At 43.2% G+C, this 27,822-nt stretch overlaps 1 protein-coding gene across 23 annotated transcripts in view; it reads right to left on the reverse strand.

Annotated features, from left to right (window-relative positions):
- Window positions 1-27,822, reverse strand: part of DOCK9 (dedicator of cytokinesis 9) — a 211,915-nt gene that overhangs the window by 62,718 nt on the left and 121,375 nt on the right. For all 23 annotated transcript variants that reach the window (XR_014303301.1, XR_014303302.1, XM_082700809.1 and 20 more), the window contains exons 16-33: window positions 27,515-27,594; window positions 27,248-27,435; window positions 27,047-27,112; window positions 25,634-25,726; window positions 24,484-24,607; window positions 23,858-23,979; window positions 22,702-22,788; window positions 22,221-22,310; window positions 20,345-20,460; window positions 20,004-20,073; window positions 19,033-19,158; window positions 18,406-18,477; window positions 10,326-10,472; window positions 10,028-10,111; window positions 9,227-9,338; window positions 5,946-6,124; window positions 5,384-5,497; window positions 3,361-3,475 (exon numbers count right to left, since the gene is read on the reverse strand). Coding sequence is in view for 21 of the 23 variants with exons in the window: in XM_082700809.1 (XP_082556935.1) it covers window positions 3,361-3,475; window positions 5,384-5,497; window positions 5,946-6,124; window positions 9,227-9,338; window positions 10,028-10,111; window positions 10,326-10,472; window positions 18,406-18,477; window positions 19,033-19,158; window positions 20,004-20,073; window positions 20,345-20,460; window positions 22,221-22,310; window positions 22,702-22,788; window positions 23,858-23,979; window positions 24,484-24,607; window positions 25,634-25,726; window positions 27,047-27,112; window positions 27,248-27,435; window positions 27,515-27,594 (1,985 nt within the window). In the remaining 2 variants the exon portion in view is untranslated. The remainder of the gene's footprint in view (window positions 1-3,360; window positions 3,476-5,383; window positions 5,498-5,945; window positions 6,125-9,226; window positions 9,339-10,027; window positions 10,112-10,325; window positions 10,473-18,405; window positions 18,478-19,032; window positions 19,159-20,003; window positions 20,074-20,344; window positions 20,461-22,220; window positions 22,311-22,701; window positions 22,789-23,857; window positions 23,980-24,483; window positions 24,608-25,633; window positions 25,727-27,046; window positions 27,113-27,247; window positions 27,436-27,514; window positions 27,595-27,822) is intronic.

The raw sequence follows: 27,822 nt of genomic DNA on the forward strand, positions 1-27,822 counted from the left end.
ACGATGGAATTTGTTAAAGTAAAAGTAGTAGACTGACTTCCTGCTTCGGTAAGATTTCAGTATATTACATGATTTAAAATGACCATCAAACTTGTACTTTCCATGCTGAACCACAAAGCTTGCCTCCAGCTGAAAGGCCGGGCTGGCTGTGCCCGCTGTCTGAGGAGTCTTTGGTGCTGGGCTCCAGCAAGCCAGAAGCAGGGCCTCCCACACCCACACGGAAGACGCCATTCCCCAACACCTCAGAACAGGCCGCCATTTTCATATGTTAGGACGCAAATCAGCTGCCATGGACTGAGACATTTCTTTTCTTTTTAAAAGATTATTTATTTACTTACTTACTTATTCATTTAGTGTGTTGGGGGGAGGGGTAGAGGGAGACAAAGAATCCCAAGCAGAAGCCCCCCTTGCTGATCACAGACCCCAATGTGGGGCTTGATCTCAACACCCCGAGATCACGTCCTGACCCAAAATCAAGAGCTGAAAGATCCACCCACTAAGCCAGCCAGGCACCTCTGAAACACAAGGTTAATCCCTCCCTCTACCTAACACTCAGGTGTATCCACCCCCGTCCCTGAAACTGAATCAGCATACTAAAATTAAGAAAAGAAGCGTGAGGGGAATTTGAAAATGGAAGTGATGGCTGGAACGTGTAAGCCACTGGCCCCAGGATGCCTCATTCCAGAAGAGAAACTGTGTGATGGATTGTAACGGGGAACAGGTAAAAACCTATGAAAAAACTATGAGCCTCTTTCTATACTTAGAGATAAAACACACTTCATGACCAAAGTATAATTATAGTCCTCCTAATATAACCAGACTTCATATTTAATGTAAAACATAATAATCCTGAAAAAGAGGTCCTCAGTGAAGTAAAATTAGACCTTAAATTGACAGGGTTTTAGGCTCAGTTCCAGAAGCAGAATCCTAATCTAAGGCAAACAGATGGAAATGCAGTAAATCAAAATCAACATGTTTAGTAGAACTGGGTTCCCATTGTGTGTGTGTGTGTGTGTGTGTGTGTGTTTGTACTTAATGTCTCAGGCCTGTGCATTTTAAAAATCTTAAACAACATGTAAGTAAAATGAAAAGAAGTTCAGTTCACCTCTGTCTTCTTTGTATGGACAGCCCAATGCAAAATACTGAGCAGGTGGAAAAGAGAATCCTGGGCTTAAGAATGTGTGCTTTTTAAAAAACAAACATAATCTTGGAGTAGATTTATCCAGGCAGCAAATCAGTTCTAGAAATCTTCATGCACCATGTTCCAAAGACATTGAAAAACAATGCTGAAGGTACCTTCTGAGGAAACGAGATTTCTACTAACTAGAAATGCAAGGAGAAAGTCCGTTCTTGAAGGATAAGCACCAGGACTCAAGTTAACTGGAAACTCCTCAGGGAATAAAAAAAGAGTTGCTCAAGCTACCAGAAAGCTAGCAAACCCAACTCAAAGGTGGGGGCTTTTCTGGAAGACATTCCTAAAAGGGAACAAGGATTTAAGTCTTTCAATGGGGGTAGGAGAGAAAAAGCTGGAGGACAGACAAGGTCTGTTAGGGTGAATTCCTATGGAAAGTGGATTCAGATCTTGAAATTTAAGAGAGCGAAAAGGGATTAAATCAGTCTCAGATACTTTTCATAACTTCGTCACAAACACGGAGCTACTGAAGGTCATTAATGCCATTCGAGTCTCGGTAATGATACCCAGCGGCTCATCTTTACATTCTCAAGGCAACCCACACCCTGACAAGGTGAGGCAGAATTGGAAAATAAAGTCAGAGTCAAAGCATTGCCTCATTGTTCTAGTTTGATCATTTCCAGAGTCTTAAATTCTACAGAGTACTAGTCAGGGAGTTGTGATTTCTACACATTCCTGGGCCCCAAGGGTCATGAAATTGGCTACTGAGAGTACATCACAGAAAGGCGTAACACTGAAGAACTGTGCTTGTTATAACGGCAGTCAGATACTGTCACCATGCTGGGCACTGCACACATTGTATGAGCTTTCCACTCCTTGCCCTGACTCTGTTTTGGAGATGTGGACACTGGGACACTGAGGGTGACGAGAAGAGACACGCTGCTCAGGGCAGTCAGTAACTGATGGAGTCTGAATCCCAAACCACCTGTCTGACCTTAAAGCCAGTGTTGTGAGCTCTGAGCTCTGCAGACAGTATCTTCCCATGAGAGTCCCTTTCCTGCCCCTGGAGCAGTGGCTGGGTATGTGGGCAGAGCAGGACAGGACGAGGGCCCCAGGAGAAAGGCAAATACAAACACCACAAGTCAGTCTCTGCTCTGAGCATTCTGCACACATTAACTCACTTAATCTTTACGATACCTAATGAGACCACCACAGCTTTGAAAAATATATGTAAGCATAAGTAAGATTAAAAGACTGGTACTGTAGGATAAATCTAGACACTGGTGTGGGGTTTCTGATTCTACATTCTGCTCACTTTCATCACCTACGTGAAACAGCACCTCAACATCAAGAAAAACAAGAAGGTAAGGACACAATCAGAATAAATAATACTCCTGCAAATTAAAAGGCTAAGAGCCCTTTATTCTGTCCCGTGACCTAAGTCCACCCACTGGGTGTCCCAAGCACTTGGCATAGCCATATGCTTCATTTATTCGAAAAGTAGTAAAAGACAGAAATAAAGACAGAAAAAATCTGTGTTTGTGACAATTCTGTGAAGACACATCTACTTTCTTTTTGCACCACTATCTTCACGAAGCAGTTGGCACAGGTGCTCAATTAGTCAGAATATTAATAAGTACATTTCTCAGGCATTTTCTTCCAAGCATTACTCAATCTGAATCTTGATTTTTGCCATCTGTTTTCTTCCCCACAGGGGTTGCTCTTACATTATGTCAGAGAGAAAAATATTCTAGGGAAGAAGATTTTAGAAAACCGAATTTAGAACTGTACTCCTGCCACAGACCACCATCTCCTCAGCAATTACTCGATCACATTTCATCAAAATCACCATCACCACAAGTAAATCCTACCCACATCCCCCCACATGCTCCTGCAAAGACATTCCTTTTCTAAAAACTCCTTTCCTGAAAATCCAATTTGGATGTTTAAAATGAAAAATTAATGTGAGGATAACAAAAAGCAAACAGCACAAACACGTGATTAGGCGTATGGAATCTTCAATGCATGAGATTTTGGCTGGGGGGGTCTGTATTTCAGGGTCGAGTTGAGGGTTTCCATCATTAAATACGAAAAGCAGGAAAAAACCGTGCAAGGCAGAAGCTCAGGCTCTGAGGGCCTCCTGTGAGAGTCGGCGTGGCTCCCACGCTGCGAGAGGGAGGCAGCGCAGAATCGGAGCAGAGGGAGGCAAGCAGAGCGCCGAGCCTTACCGATGCCGGAGATGGCTCCGAAGAGGTCTTTGTGCAGGCTGTTGTCCAGCACGAGGCCAGGCTTCTGTGGCGTCACCAGCGGGTTCGTGGCTGGCAGCGAGTCCTCCTTCATGGTCTGTTCAAGGGGAGAGAGAGAAGAGATAACCGAAGGTGACTTTCAGAGTCAGCAGCTGTCCTTGGAAGGGTCGGGGACGTGCAGGCACAGGACCCAAGAGCCTGGCCGGTCAGATGTGCTGCGTGGGGGATGCGGGCGCTCAGCGAACAGGACAGAGGGCCTGGGTCGGGGAGTGGACAGGGTGCAAGTGTGTGGGCAGAGCACTCTGGGTCCATAAAGTCACTGTCTGTTGCCCCAGAAGGTCTAGCATGTTCCCCTTCCAGAGCGCAGATGTCCAACATTTCCTCAGACTGTTTTTTCCCTCAGACAAAGCCTCCCATGCTCTTTCTAAATGGAACACTGGTTTTTCTCTCACACCAGAAATCCTCCCAAATGAGCAGCAGTGACTTACAACAGCAGCACGGAAAAGCTGTCCAAGCTTGCAGCTTCGTGTGCACTCTCAGGCAGTGGAGAAATTGTTAATTTTGAAGTTCTGTCATAAAAGGGGCTTTTCTTTGGTGATTTTCTCAGGATTGAAGATGTACAAAGAGGTAGCATTATACCCTGAATTCTTTAGTCAGATCAGAAAAGCAGACAGGTTCAGAGAGTACACTTGTGAAATACAATGTTATATGGGGTGGGATGAGTGCCCTTCAGAACTACAAAACACATTCTACACATATGGTGCCTCTCAGTGCGACATTATTTAGGACATGTATTCAGAGGTGGAGAGATAGCATTAAAAAACAGGACAATGCATCCCTGTGGGGCCAAAGGGACAGAAACACAACATGAAAATTTCCCAAGTGTATGCAACAATCATAGTGTGGAAAGACTAACAACCGAGCTCATTTGTGGGTCCAGAACAAAAGGGAAAAAAGAAAATTACTACACTGGTAGCATGTGTGCAAATGAATGGCAGGTGGTCTCCACCCCAAACATATTGAGGTCATTTCTGGGATCATCCTTCAGGCAACTTAATTTCCAATACATCTTCCAGTGACTACACGAAGATGATATAAATTATAGTGGTCAGTTTCTGAAGGTGGGGCCGTATGTCACTCCTGTTGGCCTCCCTGACATCAAGTCTGACTTTCTAATTTTACAGACAGAAAAACTTTAGCCCAATGATGTGTATCTTTCAAGGCTGCGTAGCATGTTACCATTAGAACGAGCTAGGATTGAGCTCTCAGAGTCCGCAGATTAAAACTACGCTTTCCATTTTAACCTCCTCTCCCTGCAAATCTTTGCTGAATTCAGAGATGGTCCTTACGTCTTACAAGGTATGGTCCATCAGAAAAGCATTTTTATCCTGAGAGTTGAAGGTTTACTGATTGGTCCCATCTTAGCCAGAAATGCAATTAATCAAGAGGACTATGGATTATTATGGTTTTAGTGGCAGAACAAACAAACAAACAAAAAAGGATCGGTGTGTCCTGGGTTAAATAGTATCCCCCCCACCCCCAAATTCATGTCCACTGAGAACCTCAAAATGTGAATTTGGAAATGGGATCTTTGGAGATGTGATTAAGACAGAAGGCAAAATGAAGTCCTCCTGGATTAGGAGCCCTACGTCCAATCACTGGTGTTCTTGTAAGAAAAGGAGACGACTTCAGAGATGATACAGACACACACAAGGAAGAAGGCCGAGTAAAGACAGAGGCCAAGACTGTCATGATGCAGCCACAAGCCAAAGAATGCAAGGATCTGGGGCAAGCACCGGAAGCTAGGAGAGAGGCACGGGACAAACTCTGCCCACAGAGCCTCCAGAAGGAACCAACCCTGTGGCTACCTTGACTGTGGACGTCTGTCCTCCCGACTACGAGAGAATGAACACCTGTTGGTTTTGGCCACCCTGTTTGTGTTGCTCGGTGACAGCAGCCGCAGGAAACACATGCAGGCTGCGGCCAGGTATGTATGCTTACGTACACTGCCGGGGTTCACAGGGAAGGGCGACACATCCCTCACGTTGATCCGCTGGACATTCTCAATCAGCAGACCGAACAGAGGCAGGTAGAGAGTGGCTATCCTTGCTTGATGGCTCTGAAAAAAACGCACATGGCCAAGTTTATCCCATGGCTCTGAGCCTTTAATGATGGACTGAGTGGGCACTGGGCCAACTCCTGTATTTGGATCCTTCCTATAAAGAGGGCTATTAGCGGGCACCTGGGTGGCTATCAGTTGAGGGTCTGCTTTCAGCTCAGGTCATGATCCCAGGGTCCTGGGATCGAGCCCCGAGTCAGGCTCAATGGGGAGCCTGCTTCTCCCTCTCCCTCTGTGCTCCCCTGCTTGTGTCTCTCTCTTTCAGACAAATAAATAAATCAAATCTTTAAAAATAAATAAATAAATACCGCTACTAGATTTTAGTGTGTAAACAGAGATGATTCTCAGTGCTGCTACCACTAAATTTTCTGACGGGTTACTTTCTTTATATTACTTAAAATAAAGGACATTTATCAATCCATATTTCCTTCCACTGGAGTCCACTCACCCTCGAAGCATATCTGTCATCAAAAGAATGCTTTATCAGCAGGTTCTTGAGCACACTGATGGCAATCAGCCGGACCTCCCTAAACTCCTGGAGGGCGGTCCCCACCTCCCTCAGTAACAGTCCCACCAAGAAGTGGTTTCTGCAGAACTCGTCTGTTAACGAATAGTCAAGCTGGAGATCTGAAATGAGGATAGAAACTGCTTTAGTTACAGAGACCATCACGCACTTTGAATAAAACAAAAGCCAAAACCACCCTCTGCATTCAGCCCACCCTGTGTGTCAAGAGATGATTAGACTTAGCTTCAAGTGTAATTCAAAGGTCAATTATCTAAAATATTGCTCCACGCCTTACCACATCAGACTCTTAAATTTAAATCCAGATAACTGCACCAGATTTTGATTTTAGAAGACACGATATCTTGCATAAATATTAAGTTAGTGAATAGTTTTAGTACCAATTTTTAGAATATACAACAACATGCTACATTACAAATGAAATTATGTTATTGACAAGAAGGTAAAAAATAAAGTTACTGTCTAACTGACACTCTAGAGAAGTAATCTGTATGTAACAAGCATGTAATTAACAAAGAATAGATATACATGGTTTATTAAAATTTTCTTTACTACTTGAGTTCATTAATCCCTGTCCTGGTCATGAAAGGCTATACATTCCCATAAAAACCCAATATGCTTCAAATGAACAAGTTAGCATATAACCTCTATTCTGCTGTCCCTGAATGAAGAACTTACTTAACACAATTAAAAAAAATATACTCAATACTTCTGCACCTCTAAAAGCAAGTTAAAAAAAAGAACATAAACTAACACTGAAATACTGAAAGCACCACACTATACCAGTAAATCATCAGCAAGCTAAACGATCAACTGGAAAGCTCTTCCAGAGAACAGCTTGAAGGAAATACAAAATCTACTTAAGGAGGGAAAGTAAAAGCAGCTACGCATCCCTCCAAAGCTGAAATATGCCTGTCAGTAAGCCGTAGCTGGGATCTGAAATCATACTGAATCTATTACTAGAGGAAAATCTACAGACGCCTTCTTTGACTTTGATTCCCTATTAGTTACTTCCCAACCTACCCAAAATACTGCCCCAAGTCCTATGCAGAAGCAAGGGAAAGTATTCATCCTTCCAGAATAATCATGTCCACTGAATGTTTTTTTAAACTTTGTTTACCCTAAGGACAGTGCACAGCTTGAATTCACACAAAACCCTTAGGAAGATACCGTCAGTTTAACTGTGCGTGCACGTGCATGCAGAGAAGGGGGGAACGGGGAAGAAGGGAGAGGAGTGGAATGCTACGAACACGGACCCCTATCAGTGCCGTAAGGACATTATCTGTAGGTCACCCACAGCCACCTGCCGAGGGCAGCCCCCCTTGACACCAAACAACCCGATGGTCGACTGAGAGCGTGTGCGAGTCTCCTGGGCACCTGACGGATTTCACGTCCCTCAGTCCTGCAGGACAAACAACAGGGCCCTACGGAGTTTAGGGCAAGGCAGGCATCAGCTCACATTCGCTGCCCAGCCAAGGGGTTTAAAGGACGACCCCCGGTACCCTGACAGGAGGAAGGAAGAGGGTCTCGGTCTCCAAGTACAGGTGGGTTAGTGACTGCAAGGTGAGGGGAGTGAGACAAGTTTGGAGCGCCGCTGGGGTCCTGGGAGGGGGCAGGAGGAGACGCGGCAGGCTCCACGGAAGAGGTGCTGACTCTCTGGGCAGGAAGGGGACGATTCCCCCAGAGGGGTGCTGTGTGAGGAGAAGGAAAGTCAGGGGTGGGCACGCCATGATGGAGATGCTGGGAGCCGGCAGGGATGTCTGAAGTGTGGGCAACAGTGGGGAGTAAGACGAGACAGGTGGGATTCGGGTTGCCAAATACCCAGCCGTTCCCTCGACCCAGGACACTCAATCCCTGGCTTTCATCTCATTATCACCCCCAAGTTACCTTGGCAGTGAGGCTTTTCCTGGCTACCCTCTCCCACATGCCCTGCTGCTCATATCATACCCCTACTTGCCCCACTTTAGTTTTCTCTCCTCAGACCTCATCGCTAACACTGCACAGACTTCACTGAGGGAAAACAGCCTGGGATTTTCATCCTTGTCATCCACGACCGCCTCCCAAAGTCCCGTGTGCCCAGACTCGGTTGGTGCCAGGTAAATAGGTGTTGAACGCACGAATGCCAACCCCAGGCCCCCAACCCCTTCTGGCTCCTTAAAAGGCAGTCCAAGTCGCTCCTGGAGAAAGACATTTGTGTCTCTGAGCCAATGCTTCTATGTGTTTCCCTCTAAGTTTCAGAGGCCGTTGATTTAGGGTAGTAATGGTTTGGTGGCATCCTTCTGCTTTTCTATCAGTATAAATAATCAATCCCCATGTACGCACATAGCACTAAACTCAGTAGTATGACCTAACAGACCCGACAGACTAATTTGATTCGTATGACTTAGTGAAGACAAGGAAATCTCTACGCGTTTACTCTCGTCAAACTTTAAGAAGATACAGAACAGTTAAAGACTCAACATGCAGACATAAAATGCACGTGAAAAGCCGTGTTGCTTGTGATTAGGTTACTGCCACCACTATAGACAAGGACCATGAAAATGGTGGAATAATACATTTTTGGAGTAAAGGAGGGCATTCTGCTTGTTGTGCCTCTTGAAGGGATATCCTAGAGGACATAGAGACCCCAGGAGCAAAACCCAGCTCCCTCCCAGGGGTGTTAACAGCAGTATCTTAGCTACAGTGAGAATAAATTCACTGGTTTATCGCGAATTTAAAAACGAACCCGAGTATATGGCAAATGCCTAAACGAAGAGCATATGTAAGCATTTCAGCAATGACTTGCATTCTTTTTCTTTTAAAGGAGGAAAATGCAAGAAAGCAAGCATCACACCCCACACCTACCTACAGGAGTGTCATTTGACTCCACAGTTGGTGAAAGAAAAGCTAATTCATAAGAAAAAAGGAAAAGTGAAACAAATAAAAATAAACTACAGTAAGTAAAATGGATTTCTATTTAAGCAAAGGAATTTTTCAATGAAAAAGAGTCACACTGACATGACCTGTAGTCCAGTAATTTTGCTGACAAGCTAAGCTCCTATACCACATTTTAGCAGTATTTTTTTACATGAAAATTTAACAAGAAAAAAATGAATTCATCAACAAAAAAATCAGAAAATTCTAATGTCATATCTCAATCAATTCTCTTTTATTAAAAATGGCTTTTTGTGAAAAGACCCAGATTGACGTATGTGAAGATAGAGTACCTTGGTATCTCTGAATTCTGCCTTTTCCAAATGGCATCGGTAAATTCAAAGGTATATAATGTTCATGATTGCACACCACACGGAGAAATTCAAACTTGTATTCAAAAAGGGTCTGCAGGAAACAACAGTTAGTGAAAGTTAAATGCCTCACTTGACTATTTTATACAGCATCCTAAAAACCTATTAGAAATCATACAACCAGTTGTTAGCGTCGACCCTCTTACAACCGCATGTCCTGTATACTACATCAGATTTTCAGAATGGCTGTAGGCACTTGTTTGAAAACTGGAAACACATTTTATCAAACAATGTCCTCCACTGACTCTTAGAACATTTATTATTTATGTTCCTCCTACTTCAAAAAGAATTTCAGGCAGCTTGTAATTATAGACACAGACTTAATACAATAAAAAAAAAAAAAAAAAAAAAAACAAGTAAGGCAGAGCTTTAAAATAGACACGCTAGGGAGGAGATAGATAATTCTATCAGAGAAAGCCTACATGGCTACTTCTAGCTCCATGTTAAATAAACCATGATTCGCAACAAATATACTTTTAATTTTGTAGTTGAGAAATCTTCTCAGTTATTTATGAGAAAATCAGTTAGTATGCTTATTTTACATTCAGAACTACTGCATCCCTAATGTCTTACACATTAACGCAAGTACTAGCAAGTATCTCCAAAAGAAGGGACAAGAATGCCTCTGGGATAGAAAGAAGCCGTGACATGAGCCCAGAGAAACAGCCGGGTTTCTGGATGTCAATCAGGAAGACAAAAACCAGTGTGCAACACACACGTTACCTTCGGGTCTCCAGGAGCAAAGCAGCTGATGTAGTTGTTGATCTGCTTAAAGACAAACCCCCTGTCCATGAAGGTGAAACATCTCTGCAGAGAAACAAGCCACAAAGGGGAATATTTAGGCCCTAGTCTTTTTTCTTTTTTTAAAGTTGGGTTGAAATCAGCATTTACTGTTCATAAGTTTATCCTATAGCATAAAAATGCACCATTGGCAATGACTGGGCACCAACCGTATACTAGTCACTGCTACAATGAACATTTCACCACTCGACTTATTCCCTCCATGCCCTGAGGTCCTTACTTTGATGAACACGGCAAGGCTGTGATTTGCATTTTTAGAGGCCTCCGGATTATCTCGAAATTTCTGAGTTATGTGCGGCATCAGCATATTCACAACAGTTTCCACAGCATGATGATAGGATGCGGGAAATCTCTGGTTTCGTAATAACTAAAAAGAATTTAGAACAAACCTGTGTTATTTTTAAAGTGGTGACCCTCTGGGGGTGGAGAGGGAAATTTCATTCCTAAAGTCCATTTTTGAAAAAACCCAGAGCTCCAATCTTACTTATCTAAAATGAGACTAGAGAAATGATTTTTTTCTTCTCTCAAAATCCTGTACAGGTATTCTGATACCTAATGTAAGTGGTGTGCATTAGACCGGAGACCCTAGCCCCAAGAAAGATGCTCTCAGAGGTACTTGTAAAAATGTGGAGATGTCCCTCTTCTCCCAGAGATTCTCATCAGAGCTGTGTTTTTACTGGACACTTCTGGTGGCCTCAATGCCTGTACCTCTCAGAGAACTCTTTAGAAAACAGTGGCTCAGGTTTAAGCTTCAAGAATTCAAATGGAAAGTAAACAGATCTGAGACTGTATGTCACCGGCTCAAACTGCTTAAAAACAGTCTTCTTCAGGCACACCCAGGTGGCTCAATCGGTTAAGCTTAGGTCGTGATCCTGGGGTCCTGGGATTGAGCCCTGCATTGGGCTCCCTGCTCCGCAGGGAGTCTGCTTGTCCCTCTCCCTCTGCTCCTCCCTCTGCTCTCTCTCAAAAAAATAAATAAAATACTTAAAAAGGAAACAGTCAAATTTACTTTATATAATAATTTCTCCCCATCAGAAATGCTTATCTATGGGGCGCCTGGGTGGCTCAGTGGGTTAAGCCGCTGCCTTCAGCTCAGGTCATGATCTTGGGGTCCTGGGATCAAGTCCCACATCGGGCTCTCTGCTCAGTAGGGAGCCTGCTTCCCTCTCTCTCTCTCTCTCTCTGCCTGCCTCTCCATCTACTTGTGATTTCTCTCTGTCAAATAAATAAATAAAATCTTAAAAAAAAAAAAAAAAGAAATGCTTATCTATGAAATTATACAGATCTCAAAGTTAGCTGTCGTGGATGGTGTATCCTCTACACATCAGGCACTGCACTGGTACATGTTTTTATGTGCTTTTCCATTAAATTCTTATAAGGTTTGACCCTCATTTCACAGGTGGATGGAGAGCTCAGGTAAATGTGTCTTCAGTCAAGAACTAACAAGTAGGGGTGCCTGGGTGGCTCAGTGGGTCAAAGCCTCTGCCTTCAACTCATGTCATGATCCCAGGGTCCTGGGATGGAGCCCTGCATCGGGCTCTCTGCTCAGCGGGGAACCTGCTTCCTCCTCTCTGTATTTGCCTGCCTCTCTACCTACTGGTCTGTCAAATAAGTAAATAAAATCCTAAAAAATAAATAAATAAAATAAAAAATCTTTTTAAAAAGTTAAATTTAATTAAACAAACAAACAAAACCCTAACAAGTAACAAAGATTCAAACCCAGATCCACCCTGAATCCAAGGCCTGTGTTCTTTCTACTCTTGGACACTTCGCTTCCCCACCCATGTGCCCAATAAATGAGAAAGATTACTGACTCCTAAAACATGAAAAGAGCTGAATCACATGCTCCATGACATTTATCCACTCATGCATGTGATTCTAACAGCCACAACAGGGGGCTATCTTCACCCACATTTTACAAATGAGAAAATTGAAGTTTAGAGAGATTCACTAAGTACTGACTTTCCTTCTCTCTTTCAGTGGTGAAACCCCTGGGTTTCACACGTGCAAGCTGCTGCCCAGCTAGAGACTACATTTCCCAGCCTAACCTGAGTCCAGAGAAAGGCCATGTGACTGAGTTCTAGCCAATGGGCTTTAAGAGGAAAACGATGCTTTTCCCAGCCCTGTCCATGGGATGATTGCCTTCCAAGTCTTCTTCACCACTGCCTGGAATGTGGTGCAGGGGGTGAGCCAGCTTTTCAACCATGTGGATGAGGGTGACACCTGGGCTGGATAACTGGAGAGAAGCTTGAGTCCTCAAATGACCCTGGGGAACAAGCCTCCCACTCTCAGAGCTATCTACTGGCTTATAATTTTCCAAAAGAGAGAAATGAACCTTTTGTCTTATTTAAACCATTATTTTGATCTGTTTTACTACAGCCAAACCCATAACCCAATATCAAGAAACAGTATTTTCTAAAACTAGAACTGAAATCTAGTGATTTCTATATGCATTATTTCATGCATCAAATACCAGAACCAATTATGAATTTTGAAATGCCAGCTTTATAATAATCTCAATTCTCAAACCAATAATAAAACAATCTTTGCAAACTTACAAAATCAAGAGCCCCGTGAAGGAAGGATCAAGTAATAATAATAAGTATTTGAAGTTTCCCCACTTCCAAAAACAAAACTGTAAAATTAGAAATGCCAAAGGGATTTTGTTCTATATATGCAACCCGTAACTCTATATCCTGAGGGGTCAGCCTCAATAGATGATGATCGCTTCCTGGACCCCAAGTCAGGCCACCTCGCAGACCACCAGGCATACCTGCCTGCTACCCAAGCTGGCTACTCCTGAAGAACGGTCTCTCCAGAAATACCTGATGCCTCCAGAATTAGTCGATGGCTGCTTAAACCATGAAAGTGGATGGTTGGGGTTGGCACCACTTAATCTATTAGTCACTATTATCAAAACTAAAAGTGGGACAACCAGATACTTTAAGACTCCCCATGTGATGCAATAGTACCAGTTATGAAGTATTCTTGCCCCAAAGCAAACCAAACCTAAATCGAACTGAGCTTCAACATCATACAAGTTTATGGGAACCACGGGGGACAGAGGACCATGCCCCGTAACACTGTGAGGTTATGATGTGGGAAATTCCGCAGGACAAATGGTCCTCCCATTTCAACAAATATACTGCATTAAAAAACAAATAAATGGGGAAGGAACAGTTTGAAAATCCAGGAAACTTCAGAGACACATCAACCACATGCAATGTGAAGACTGTGTTTAGGTCCTGATTCGGACCAGGTGATGGTAAAAGGGCATTTCTGAAACAGCTGGGGAAACTGAATACAGACAGGGTGTCCGATGGTAATGAAGAAATACCGCTGACTTTGTTGAGGGTCATTATGGTATGGTGCTTCCATCTCTTTCAAAGGCTTTATCTGTTAGAGAGGGCACACTCAAGATTTTACAGATGAAATGTAAAATCTTTGGTGATAGTTCTTAAAATGCTCTAAAAACAGTGTGATGGTGGACATATGAAGTCGTAAGGGCAGCAGGCCAGTAACTGCGGAAGATGAGTGACAGAGCTTCAAACATGTGGTTCATTCAACTTTTCTCTTTCCTTTTATGTTTATTTTAAAAATCCTACAATAATTAGTTTTCATTAGAAAGAAAGAAAACGTCATGAAGAACAGTGGATAATTAACACACCAACAGAGCAATGAAGCTGCTCTGTCATCAGACGTCAGCTCAGTGCCTTGAAGACTGAAATGACCAACACGTTATCAGGAGCCCTAATCTGGCAACAAAACAGTAAGGTAAGACGCCTCTAAAGGTGATAAAGACCACCATAATTAGATGTTGTTATGGAGACTACTATCCACTGAATCGGAAGAAAATAATCCAGGGTAATGGGCAGCTGACCAGGGTGGTGAGTACAGACGCGCCAGCTCAAAGGAGAGGACACTGAGACTATGTTACAGCTCCCTAAGATATAATAAATAAGCCTATTAGCTAATAAACCTCATTTTCCTGGCCTTACCTGGGTTATGAGCCCTTTCTCCTGCTTCATGCTCATTGTCTTCTCCCCAAATGTGGAAGCTCCCCACCAACCTCCACATTGATTTCTCACTTTGGAGCTCACACAGACCCCTTCTGCTCTGTTCTCTTAACTGTGTGTGCCCAGCTGAATGTCTTCTTTGCCCCGGGATGGCATCAGCTTGGGGCTGGCGATGCACCATCTATGCCATTGGCATCACTTCTCCGTGCTCTGTGCATTGCCAGTGACTGTTCCAAACAGGTGCTGGGGGATGGAAGTGTGGACACTCCCATTCTGCCATCACGCATTTATAGTAGGGGGGGAAGCGCGCACAGTTCGTTTAAAACATGAACCACACCATCCTTTCCCTACTTTTCATTTGAGCACTCTTTCCTTGCTCAATTAAGTCAGGAAATGGTTGATGGCTAAACGCCTAACTAAGGTTATATATTCACCCCATCGTAGGCCACATTTTCCAGCTTGCGAGACGTACACCTGTGCAATGCTAGCAATTTGGCTTGACTCGAGGTGGGAGGAGAGGAAATTCCAAAAGAGTCTGCTGAAATTATAGCTGCTAACTATAAGTGATAGAGAAGGAACACCTAAAATGTGTTGAGCATAGAGGCTGAGTGGGGTTCAGAGTTGGGAACTCCTTAGTAGGCTTTGACGAGGTCGGTTTTATATTTTCCTCAAAAACTGCCTATTGTAAATTCCAAGCACACATCACCTATGGAACACTTGGGTCTGGCACGGTCACATGTAATCAACCCAAACTTCCAGGTCCATCTGCGGTAGTAAGGAAATTGCTTATTTTAGATGCTAGTTCAAAGGGACGCTGTGATTTACAGCCTTCCTCGGCGAATGGCACAAAGTGTAGTTGGACTGGCTGGGATGGGGAGGTGGACATGTGGCCATGTTCAAGAGTGGAGCATTAGAAACAGACCTACCAGGGTGCACCTGCTTCAGGGGCATCTCCTTCTACATAAATATGCAGTAGACAGAATGACCCCATTACCAGCAAGAGTGTTCACCCAAGGCACCAGCTCTACATAAACTGGCCTCCAAATGTTGGTCTATGCTAAAAAGTCTTGGAAAGGGCACTTTCAGCTGCACTGACAGCATTATATGGCTCTTACATGAGCCTGTGGCCCAGGTGCCCCTACTATACCAAAGAGGAAAAAAATCAAGGTCAAGATTATAAACACATTGCATGTACTAATAATCCTCAGTCTGAAAGTATAAAAACTCTCAGGGAATTTGATCATGATTTTGGAAATCACAAATGACACAGGAATGGTGAATATGAACTTGTTCTCTCAATTCAGAACCCTGGGATAAGGGACAAGGACATATACTTCCTAAGATGTAAATAAAGACAGACCTAAAAATAACTAACCCAAACACGTAAAATTCATTATTTCTAAGATAGGAGGCAAAATGAATAAAACCTTCAAAATATGTGAGAAGATCAATAATGTGATTCGGGGAAGGCGTCGCACAGAAGAAGTCAGAGGGGAGCCCTCTAAAAGTGAAATGTTAAATTCTCCAAAGTGGTAAGTAGGTATTTTGAATCTCTTTTTATAGTAAATTATCTTATGGCTAAGTTTTCTCCTTTTGGATGCTAGAGTGTTTCTTTTTATGCTGGATAACAATTTTTAAATAAACCACTTCCAAAAACTCTCTGAATATTCTTTCAGGACCAAGATGTAATTAACGTACAGAAAAGGTTGTGCAGGGTAGCATTTGAGCAGTCTGTTCTAAAAAGTACGACAAACAAAGTGTTGGAAGGCCCAGAAGTGCTGGAGAGTTGAGTTATAAGGCTGGAAAGGGCGGATCACCTGGGAGCAGCCGGTTGTGACTCTAGCATGACCTCGAGGTTCTGCTCTGCTGTGTGACCCCGGGCACGGCACCTCACGGGTCTGTACCCATCTCGACCTCTGTGGCACAGGGGCGGAGCTGGACCAGAAGGGAGCTTTCAGGTCCCTACCATCCCTATATTTTTATGGTTTAATTTAGCATCTTAAAAAAAAAAAACACAGGCAGTTAAATTACTCTATTAAATTTTCTACCATGGTTTCCAGAAAGAGATGTTATTGATACTTATACTTCCTTTTTTTTTAAGATTTTATTATATTTTTAAGATTTTATTTATTTATTTTAAAGATTTATTTATCTTTGAGAGAGAGAGAGGGAGAGCAAATGCACAAATATGGGGAGTGGCAGGCAGAGAGAGCAGCAGACTCCCAGCTGAGCAGGGAGCCTAATGCGGGACTTGATCCCAGGACCCTGAGATCCTGACCGGAGCTGAAGGCAGATAGTTAACTGACTGAGCCACTAAGGAGCCCGATACTTAGACTTCTGTGGGTGTTTCAAAAGTGTTCATTACCTCTGACCATTGCTCCTGTGGTCTAGCCATGCACTTTCCCACCTAAACTCTGTGAGAGCATAAACCATGCCTCATTTAACTTTGTAACCCTTGAGCCTGCATATAAATAAAAGGCTCTCAATGAATGCTTTCTGAACAAACAGCTATATTTTTAAATATATGCAAGTCTTTCTGGAGTCATTATATTTATTTAGAGCCAAAAACAATGAAAAACCCATTGGGGCCTTGTTATGGACTGAATTGTGTCTCCTTAAAATTCGCATGTTGAAGTCCTAACCCACAGTCTCAGAATGTGAACATATTTGGAGACAAAGTCTATAAGAGGTAATCAGGTTAAAACAAGGCCATGAAGGTGAACCTCAGTCCACCAAGACTGGTGTCCTTATAAGAGGAGAAGATCTGGACACAGACAATGCCGGAGGGAAAACAATGCACAGACCCAGGGAGAAGAGAGCCATCTACAAGCCAAGAAGGGAGACCTTGAAACCAACCCTAAAGACACCTTAATCTCAGACTTCTAGTCTCCAGAATTGTGTGGAAATAAATCACAATCGTTAAGGCCAAACAGGCGGTGGTACTTGCTGTGGTAGCCCAAGCGAACCAAGGCAAGCCCACAGCCTATCGTGCGTATGACATTTGTAACATGAAAGTACTACATCCAAGTGACCTGCACGCATGTGTGTGTGTGTGCACGCGCACGTGCACGCGTGCCCACACACTTAGCTGCATACTGCCAAGTGGATAATCTGCTAGGTTTCTCACTTGGCAAGCTATCCGGGCATGATTTAGATGGCGTGTTACTCTGTGGAAAGCAGGGTCCACCTCCATCTGGCATCTTCCTGTGCACTAAAACCAGAATTAAAAGAAGAAAAGAAAAAGGAAACCACCTGGTCAGGCACCCGCTCGACTGGAGAAAGTGTGGCTTTCAGTTCTGAGCTGCCAACCTTCTAACCTTCTGCCCGACGAAACCCAGCAGCCTCTCCCAAGGCTTTCTCCCAGAGTCTGACCCCCGGTGCAGGGAGACTTGACCTTCACCCTCTCTCCCTGTGGCTCCCCTGTCCTCCCTTGATTCACTGTGAAAGACTGCTCGGTACCGTGACCTGCTCCCTGCACTTGGGCCTCCTGCTCTCCACGAGACTCAAGACCCTGCACAACGCAATGCAGAGAGCATTCAGGGTCGTGATGGCAACTCCAAGAATATGCACATCTCAAAAGGGGCTTTGTCACTTGACCGCTGAATCTTGCAAAAATGTATCTACACTGAGCTTCAGACAGCCAGCACTAGCCAGTCACACCCAGACAGCAATGGGTCCAGAGAAAACTGAAGGGACAGGCTACCTGTATCCCTAGGATGCCTTCAGCATGGGGACCCACAGTGTCACACACACCCAGGCCCCTCAGCAAGAAGCTATCTCAGAGTCCCTTCACTGCTTCCAGAGGACGTAAAGTAACATCAGACATTCTTGTCTAAGGCCCTGAGAAAGGTCTACAATGTTCAAGGCTCGGTAATTACATTTAAATTAAATGCTTAAACTGTTAATCTCATTTCAACAGACTTGAAGACTTCCAAGCTATACAAAGGAGGAGACAGAGTTTTCTTTGGACTTAGTAACACATGCTTCGGAACAGTGGGCTTTGGAGCCAGACTGTTCTCAACACCCGGCCCCCTCCATTCACTAGCAGTGTGGCCTCGGCAAGGAACTCGCTCTGGGCTCAGTTTCTTCCTCTATAAAATGCGGGGAAGTACTTTATGACAGTCCTGTGGCTTCAGTACTTGGAATAAAATGCTTTCGTACTTGGAAAGCACCTAGGACTGTGCTGGAACTGGCAACAGAAAGCATTCATGAATGAGAGCGACAAAGCACCGAAAAGACTTTCCCCTAGAGCCACCACCCCAGCCCTGATAGGAAGTGACATACCTTAACTTTGGAGTTCTCTATCAAATGCTGAGCCATGGATTTTATCAAAACGTCAAAGAAAAACCATGAATACTGAAAGAAAAAAAAAAAAAAAGGATCCAGGTGAGATATACAATAATCAGGAGGCGAGGTGTTTACTCTCTTAGGCTGACAATGTTACAGACACGAAACAGGGGTGACCGCAAAGCAGGGCTCAACCACTGGGCAAAACATCATCGGACCAGAGGTACATGCAAGGCAGCTGTTCTCCTGCCTCCCACTTAGACGGCACAGCCAACAAGCGGCACCGCTGGATTACATCTGGGATTTTCCTCTTGACTGAGCCTCCCCTGCCGATGCCGCCTTTATAATCGCCACCTCCATGTCCTTCACTCGTTCGCATGTAATGACTTCTTAAAACTTAAGAGCCCGTGATATTTTAAATACAGTAATATTCTGCAGGTCTGATAGAAGCACAAGTATAAGCAGCAAAGTTGGTCCCGAAGCACTAACTCTTTACCCCTTTGCCGGAGGTGGTGGCGGTCTGTAAACGCACACAGAAGGGTGGGCAGATTGGGCTATGGCGTTTGGATTTTCTCCCACCGATTTCCATGACGGAAAGCCGCACTGCTCAGCCCTGCAACATACCTTGAGTAGTTTGTTGCTGGTGAGGAAGTCAGCAGAAGGCTTGAGAATCGTGGTCATGGCTTTCGTCAGCTCTTCGTGCACTGTCTTGTATTCGGAGGCAATGTACGGCTCAGCCTTGTAAGCATACTTTGAAGAAAAGGGAAAGATATTTTAATGTCCTGGTTATCTAGGATGGGCTGAAAGCAGGAGAGGCTCCAAGGGATGGATGGCGGTGAGGGACTGAGGCACAAGTGCGGGGTGGGAGAGGAAGGTGTAGAAACAGAAGGGGGTAAGGGGGACACAAAGAGGAGCCCAGGATAATTCCAGGGAACCCATCACAATACAGGAACCACCTGGCTCAGGTCAGTGGTCCTCCAGCCCACAACTCCACCTCCCAAGGACTTCAAGGAATGTGTCACCCGACACTGGGTGACTTGATTCCATAGCTATAATTTATAGAAGTGTCTAAGACTAAACACCACGTGTGTAACTTTTCAGAATGGTAACCGCCACTCTGTCTATGGAATAGTGTTACATAAATGAAGAACCCGTTGATATTCCTCCTAGTGATATCTCTTGCCGTCCCACATAGTTCTCTCATTTATCGTGGCCAGCGCTAACCTTTTCATCTCAGGAGAAACAGTTCTACTGCAAATTTTAGTTGTGAAAAAGAAAAATTAAAATAATAGGGCTGTACCAAAGGCCTACCAAGAGTGACTTAAAAGTCTTCTTTTTAAAACTCCATGTCATTATTATTTGCAAAACCCATTATAAGAAATATATTGAAAAACAAAATTAAGTAAATAAATGAATGGCTGCCTCTCTTTGGATTTCCTCTCGTTCAGGTATAAGGCACTGGCTATAGGTATGGAAGAGAAAGCAGAGGTATTAAGTTTCATCCCAAAATAACTAGATTAAAAAAAAAATGAGTCCTTAGAAGGAAAATTGGAGAGCCACAGATTTACATGACTGGGACCGTTTATTTTACATACCTTAACATATGACCTCAAGTGGCTCTCCAATCCTTCCTCATGGCACTGGGCAACCACATGAATAATGACCCTACACACCACAGAAATGAACAAAGCAATGAATAGTAATGTGGGAATGAGAACATTTCATTATTACACAGTAGCTGCAGAACAACGATGATGCTACTGGCACCACAGGCAACAAGGAAACGAGGAATTAGATGGGGGTCCCTACACATGGGATCAAAAGAAATTTCTTAAATATAATGGTCAACACATACTCGCATCCCAGATATGTATGACCGTGCTCCAGATGTGGACAGACTGAAAGGGAAGGAGGCATCCGCCTACCCGCCTCTTACCGGGTCACGTTGACGGCGACTTCTTCCTGGGTGGCTCTGGTGAGGACGCGGAACAGCTGGTTTAGGATGGTGGGCAAGAAGGCGATCATCACGTGACCTTCCATCGCATGCAGGCTCTGCGGACATGCAATGGCCCTTGTGTGACCTTAAGACACCAACCCTGCACACGCTCACTCGCTCTCTCTCAAATAAAGGAAAAAACTTTTTTTTTTTTTTTTTTAAGAGCCTAACCCCAAGCAATTTCCAATCAGTTCCAAACAAGGATGGAAGAAATCTATCTCAACAGTGGAAGGCAGTGGCGGGCAGAATAGGGGACAAAGATGTCCACATCCTAATCCTAGAACCTGTGAATATGTTACATGGCAAAAGGGAATTAAGACTGGCCTTAAGGTAGGGGGACTGTCCTGGATTATTCAGGTGGACCCAATGTCCTCACAAGGGTCCTTAAAGTCAGAAGAGGGAGGCAGAAGGGGAGAGCCAGGAGAGACATGCCAAAGGAAAGAATGGTCAGAGATGGAACGCTGTTGGCTTTGAGATGGAGAAAGAGATCACTAGCTACGGAATGAGGGCAACCTTCAGAAGCTGGGAAAGGACAAGGAAACAGAGTCACTTCCAGAGTTTCCAGAAAGGAACTCAGCCATGTTAGTAACACCTTGATTTGGGCCCAGTGAGGCCTGTGTCAGACTTCAGACCTAGGGAAGTTTAAGAAAATAAATTCGTGTTGTTTGGAGCCCCTAAGTTTATGGTAATTTGTTATAGCAGCAACAGAAAACTAATTCAAAGATTCTTCTTAAACTCCTAAGGCTCTCTGTGAGATACCTGAAAGGAAACTTGGCCAAGCAGTGATTTCAGAACTCTTCATTCCACGTTCCTTGCTGAAGTCGGACAAACTCATATTCCATTTCCCACATTTCTTTTTTTTTTTTTTTTCTTTAAGATTTATTTATTTGAGAGAGAGAGTGTGAGCATGTGGGGGGAGGGCAGTAAGAGAGGGAGCATCTCAAGTCCACTCCCCGCTGAGCATGGGGGCTGATGTAAGGCTCAATCCCAGGGCCCCACGATTGTGACCGGACCTGAAATCAAGAGCTGGTCACTTAACTGACTGAGCCACCCAGGTGCCCCCTTTTCTCACATTTCTTATTTGTCCTCATGCCTAGGGCGCTCTTTTAGCTACTCTCCTTTTAAAAAAACATTCCCATGGAACCACATTCTGGATAATGCTCCCCTACATAAACCCCACCCTGCTCTCGCTGTTCCAGGATGCTGGGAGACCCCAACCCCAGCACAACACTGGGGTTGGGTAAGAAGGTGATCATCATGTGCATTCTTTTGGTTCTTCCAGTTGGGTTTTTTTTGCGGGGGAGGGTTCCCCCACCTAGCACACATTCTCCAAGGTTACATTATCACCTATGGTGAACTAGAAATTACTTAACAGTGGGTCTAAAGTCACTGCTTCTTATGTGCCTGTTACTGTGCTCTGTACCGGGGAGCACTCAACTGATAGCCTGTGCTAGTGAGTGATTTTCTATGCAGAGAACAATGTGTTTGGGGTTGGCCTAAAAACAGTATATGTGGGATGAGGATGAAGGCAGGAGTTGTCCTATTTCTTTGCTTTTTCTTCTTTTTTTTTTTTAAATTAAGTTTTTAATTTTAATTCCAGTAGAGTTAACATACAGTGTTCTGGAGTTGTCCTATTTCTGAGTCCACTTCTTGCCACCATGACTATCCACCACACAGACTATCAGTGTGAGAATATCTAGCCGAGAGCATCCTTCCCAGGTTCGCAAGTGGTTAAGAACAATATTCACCACCAAAATGAAAACCCAACCTACCCCAAACTCATTAAAAAGGGGTTACTAAGAAAGCGACCTGATACCTTAAGGTATTTTACAAGTTCACTCCCTAAGGCTTGGGCTCCAGATTCAGTTTTCTGGCAGTACTGGAAAAAATTATGTAAATGCTGATCCTGGGGCGGGGAAAAAAAGGAGAGAAAGAAAGCAAGCCTGTTAGCATAATGCTGTGGAAACAGGAATATCTGCTTCTTAGAGCATGCATGTTTTATTTAAACAATGAAACTGATCATATAAAAATGAAAATATCAAAGAAATAAAAAATAAATTTTAAAAAAGATTTCAAAGATCCTCCAACAAAAGAAGAAAACTGTTGAGAAATGTTACTTATATTATTCATTTATATCAGTACATAAGAGCACCTTATAATGCACTTTCTTCAATGAAGGACCTCTAGAGTAAAAATATATCCATATGACATTATCAATTAGGATTTCGTTTTACCAAAAAATAGTGCAAACTCATTCATTCAGCCATCACTGCCAATGCTACTGGAATAACACATACCTGAGTATACACTGTGGAAACCAGATGAGTTGAAACTTTCAGCAGTGGCTTGCTTCCATCTACCCATTTAATTTCTGGACCATAATGCTGAAAAGATAGGGAAGGGGAAAAAAAAACCATCCCAACAAATCAGTGACCTTGGCTTCAAACACCACGTTCACGGACGGGTCTGAAGAGGAGTCACAGGCCCAAACAGCATCAGTGACTCAAGAGTCACGGCTGTCTAACAGCAGGGATGCAACTGATACTCATTTCCCCCCACTTTCTTCCCCTCACTGCCCTCCTTCCTGGATTTTCCAAGTTATCTTTTGCTTAGTTGCAGCTGTGGAATTACTGTCCATTTGAGAGGGAAAGAATCCTATTTCACCAATGACTTAGACAACCCAGAGCTCAGGAACATGAAAGTGGTGGCAGAAGATGCTGCATCCAGCAAATAGGCCAGCAGAAGAAGTCCTAACATGGGTTAAGGGCCAATCATCTATGTGTGCTTATTTTGATTTCTGAAACCTCCATTTTTTTCTTGTTCAGACTAGCAATTTTAACTGAAGTTTACATGATTTCCCCTGATTTCAGAATATTTTCATGATTTTTCCAAAACATGGACCCAAATTTGGCACGACTTAAATGCAGAAAAACATTAAAAGCCATTTAAAATGAAATGAAAACCTAAGCTTGTTATAAAACTCAAGTCTATAAAACGTAAGATGGCTTAAAAAATGCAAAACCAACTAACCAATTAGAGAAATCTAAGAAAATCCAGGCTTTTCTGAATCAGAAATGTATCAGAACAGGCTACCCTGACTTCCTCTAAGCTGGAGACAATTCCTAATACTCAGAGTGACTCTGAGAACACACCCCTGTTCGAGCACGGCTAGTTGGCAGTGAAAAACTCCTATGTCATCCAGCATCTCCACATCGCCATTGCCCGCTGAGATGCTGCTAGTTCAGGGCTTCTACAATGCCCGAACCGTAATTCTAAATTGTGCTGTCGAGAGTATTGCCTTCCACCAGCCTATGTTTACTTGAAAATGAATAACTAAAACCAAAATGTTGGAACCAGCAAAAACACGGTGTGCTTTTTTGTGTTACTCTTGCTTTAGTTGATTTTTCACGTTTTCTGAAAGTAGTGGGATAAATGAATCTTAAAGTCCTGTACCCGGCCCATCCCAAGCTCCTGGTAGCCAAGGTAGCCAGACGGGAGATTGGCTGAGACGGGAACCTGCTGTTCACTTGTTACCACTCTTCCATCCTTCAGGAGGGGAAGCCAGGAATATCCAACTGTTGAAACAAAGCACAAAAAACTTCACTGTAGGTATTCAAAAACATATGAAGGAAAGTCAGTGCTACTCAGCTGCTGGATCTTTAAGGCCCTGAACTCGTCTCTGCAGAACACTGTCTACAATGTACTTTGGCCTCTTTGGGATTACAATTCTAAAATGATCTTTTAAAACAATTTACATATGCTACCTTCACAAACTTCATCAAAAACTCCAGAAAGGGGAGCCCCTGGGTGACTCAGTAAGTATCTGACATCTGCTCAGGTCAAGATCTACAGGTCCTGGGAGGAAGTCCTGTACTGGGCTCCGTGCTCAGTGGGGAGCCTGCTTGTCCCTCCCTTTCCCCCGACTCATGCTCTCCCCTCTGACTCTCAAATTAATAAAATCCTAAGAAAAAAAATAAAAATAAAAATTCCTCAAGAGGATGAGGGCTCAGAATCAAAATAAAACTTGAGAACCTAATACATAAGTTATGAACGACCAAGGTAATGATGAAATCCCAAACCTTGTGTTTCGACAACATCCCTCTTCTTTGTGCTCCCTTTACTTGAATTATCACAGCTGACATGGAAGAATGTGAACAGCAAGTGGTGCTTTTCGTGCAGCTGGGTGGGCAGTTCTATTTTAATCTGCAAGGGAGACAAAATAACCACCTTTTTAATATTTTAAAATGAAAATTCTTGATGAAAACAGCCACACATGGCACCGAAAGCCCAAGCGTCCGTTTGGTTTCCGAACTGATACTAACATTTGCAGTTAAAGAAGTGAGAGAACAGAAACTGCTAAAGAAATGGATCCACAATACACTGTTACAGGCTGAATGTGTGCCCCCCCAATTTATATGTTGAAATCCTACCACCCCCCTGCAAGTTGATGGTATTTGGAGGTGGGGTCTTTGGGGTGATTAGGCCAAGAGTGGGATGAATGCTTTACAAGAGATCCAACAGAGGACTCCCCAACTGTCCATTTGAGGGCACAGTTGAGAAGTCTATGACGGGGAGGGAGATGGCCCTCACCTGGCCATGCTCGCAACCTGACCTACAACTTCAGCCTCCAGGACCGTGAGCGCAAACATCCGCTGTTTACCATGCACCCAGTCTGTGGTATTTCGTTACAGTAGCCCGAGAAGACCAAAACATTCACCAACCAGAAAAGGAAGAGTTAGTATTTCAACTCTAGAAAGAACTGGAAACCACGACATCAACCACTACATTACCTTAACACAGCAATGGCACAATGAAAAACCAGGATAGAACATTTCAAAGAAAGATTCATAGGGTAGTTTCAATGAGCTACCCTATCATTCTACAAAAAGAAACCCAATAATGAGAAAGAAAGATTCTCAGGTCCGACGAACATAACTACACTTAAGTATGATCTATAAGAAAATATGTCAGAATATTAATTTGGTAGTAACAGAGCAGAGATTTTGACTTTTTCTTTTCTATTATCTGCATTTTCCAAGTTTTTAGAATGAATGTTACGTTTGTAATTAGAAAAGATGATGTAAAATAAATGCTCCAATCTTTGGTTCTAGCACTGTAATTCCAGTATAGTATGCACTTTCTCTTGTTTTTTACTTTACTAAGCAAAGAACTTAGAGTTTTCCTTAAGGCTGGTTAACTGGGTTTTCCCTTGAAAACCTCCTCGCTTACCTCATCATAAAATTCAGGGTTTTGGTGATGGTGTAAAACTGCAGCAAAAGCACTTCTTATGAACACGGGCCCGCCAGGTCTGCCATAAATGCACTAAAGTAAGAGTTAGCGAAGAAAGACACCAGTATTTAATGAACAGAGTCAGAAATTAAACTCTGGCGTGTTGTGGATTTCCTCCACCTAGGAGACTCCAGAGCCTTCAGTCCCCGTTCTCCTGGGTCCAACCCACCCTCCCGTCCACCCTCCCGTCCACCTCCCTCCCCCTAGCACACACACCTGTCCTTGCGCTAACCTGTCCACAGGTCCCTTTCACAGCTCCACACCCTCACTCACACAGCCCCTCTGTCTGAATGACCTGCCCTTCCGCGAGCACCGAACTCCCATGTGTCCATCAAGAAACAATTAATTCCATCCTCTGTGCCCCCTCAGCATTTTTTGTACTAATTATTCAGTTTGGACAACAAACCATTTCTATGTGCCAGGAGCTTTTTCTCCATGACTACCTTTCCCACTAAGCCGTGAATTTCTTCAGGGCATAAACTATTATTATATTCTTCTTTGCATCTTTATCTCCTTCCCTTCTTGGAAAGTCATTTCCACATAGTTATAGTAAAGAATGTGGAGCCAGGCTACCTGGGTTTTGCACAGTGGTTCTACTAATGGATCGCCAAAAGCAACTTATTTAAATTCTGTGCTTTAGTCTCATCTAAAAAATACTGTTAGGAGAATTAAAGGAGTTTAATACCTATAAGGCTCTAAGTTCAGAGACTGTACTATAATAAGCATTCAGTAAACATCACCAATGATTTATTACTATTATTATTACTATACTATAATAATAAATATCAATCTATTTTTATTATTATTTCTGTTACCAATCTTACTAATATAATTCTTAGCACCCACACAAAGGCTGGCTCATAGTAAGACATGATATGTTTACTGAACTAAACACACATAAGAAACCTTCATCCCTAAAGAGTGTAATTAAACAGAAACAGCCAATGAGGAGCAAGAACGCAATTACTCCACAGTCTGTAAAGTTCAGCCAATGTGGTTAAATATTGTGAAGTCACAATATTTTTGTGTCTGTTGATTGTAATGTGCTAAATTCCTTTAGTTGTGCAATACCACGCAGGTCCATTTTTAAATTGGAAAAATAGGGGCGCCTGGGTGGCTCAGTGGGTTAAGCGTCTGCTTTCATTCAGCTCAGGTCATGGTCTCAGGGTCCTGGGATCGAGCCCCGCATTGGACCCTCTGCTTGGCAGGGAGCCTGTTTCCCCCTCTCTCTCTCTCTGTCTGCCTATCTGCCCACCTGTGATCTTTCTCTCTCTCTGTCAAATAAATTTTAAAAATCTTTAAAAATAAAATAAAATAAAATGGAAAAGTGCAAACATACATAAAAAAACTAACCTTCAGAGGCTGAGAGTCTTCCTCATCTGAATCTTTGAATTCAACGCAAATAGCAATATTTCTGGCCTGCAGCAATATTTAAAGAAAAAGGGAAAAAGAAAATGAAACAAAAAGCCAGAATATGTATTTATAAGAGAACAGGAGAAGCCAAAACCCTAGAGAGTCTGATACCAAAACGGAAACCTCGACCTTTGCACTCACCTTGGCGAAAGACTTTTGACTGTCGTATTTCAAGTACTTCGGATAAACATAAAGGTGATTGTTGTAGATGGTGTAAGGCTGAGTGTGTTTGGGTATGCAGGGCACAAACTCCTCTACTTCAAACGTCACTGGAGTTTTACTACAAGTTTCAAATTGCTTCATGGGGATATACGATGAATTGACATAATCTGGAAATTTAAAAGCAAATAAATTGAAGTAAAAGTCAAGCAACATTTTCTCTGGTTGTTACAGAGAACTTACACTTACTAGGAAAGTCTGAGGAAACATTATCAATCGTAATGTCTAGATTGCCCAAAATCACTGGGAGCTTCGCCATCTTCTCAGGTCTAGGAGCAAAAGAAGAGAAAAACCACATGTCTGTAAGTTAGGTTAACTCTAAAACCTAAATCCCAGGGCAGCGCTTCCCAGAGAAATATAACATAAGCCACAAAAGTAATTTTAAACCTTCTAGAAGCCACATCTTAAAAGGTAAAAAGAAATAGGTAAAATTAGTTTTAAGAAAAACAATGAATTCTGGTACACTGAAAAGAAATTTTAAAAATTTAAAAATAAAT

Source organism: Mustela nivalis (assembly GCF_964662115.1).
Source record: "Mustela nivalis genome assembly, chromosome: 15".
NCBI lineage: Eukaryota > Metazoa > Chordata > Mammalia > Carnivora > Mustelidae > Mustela > Mustela nivalis.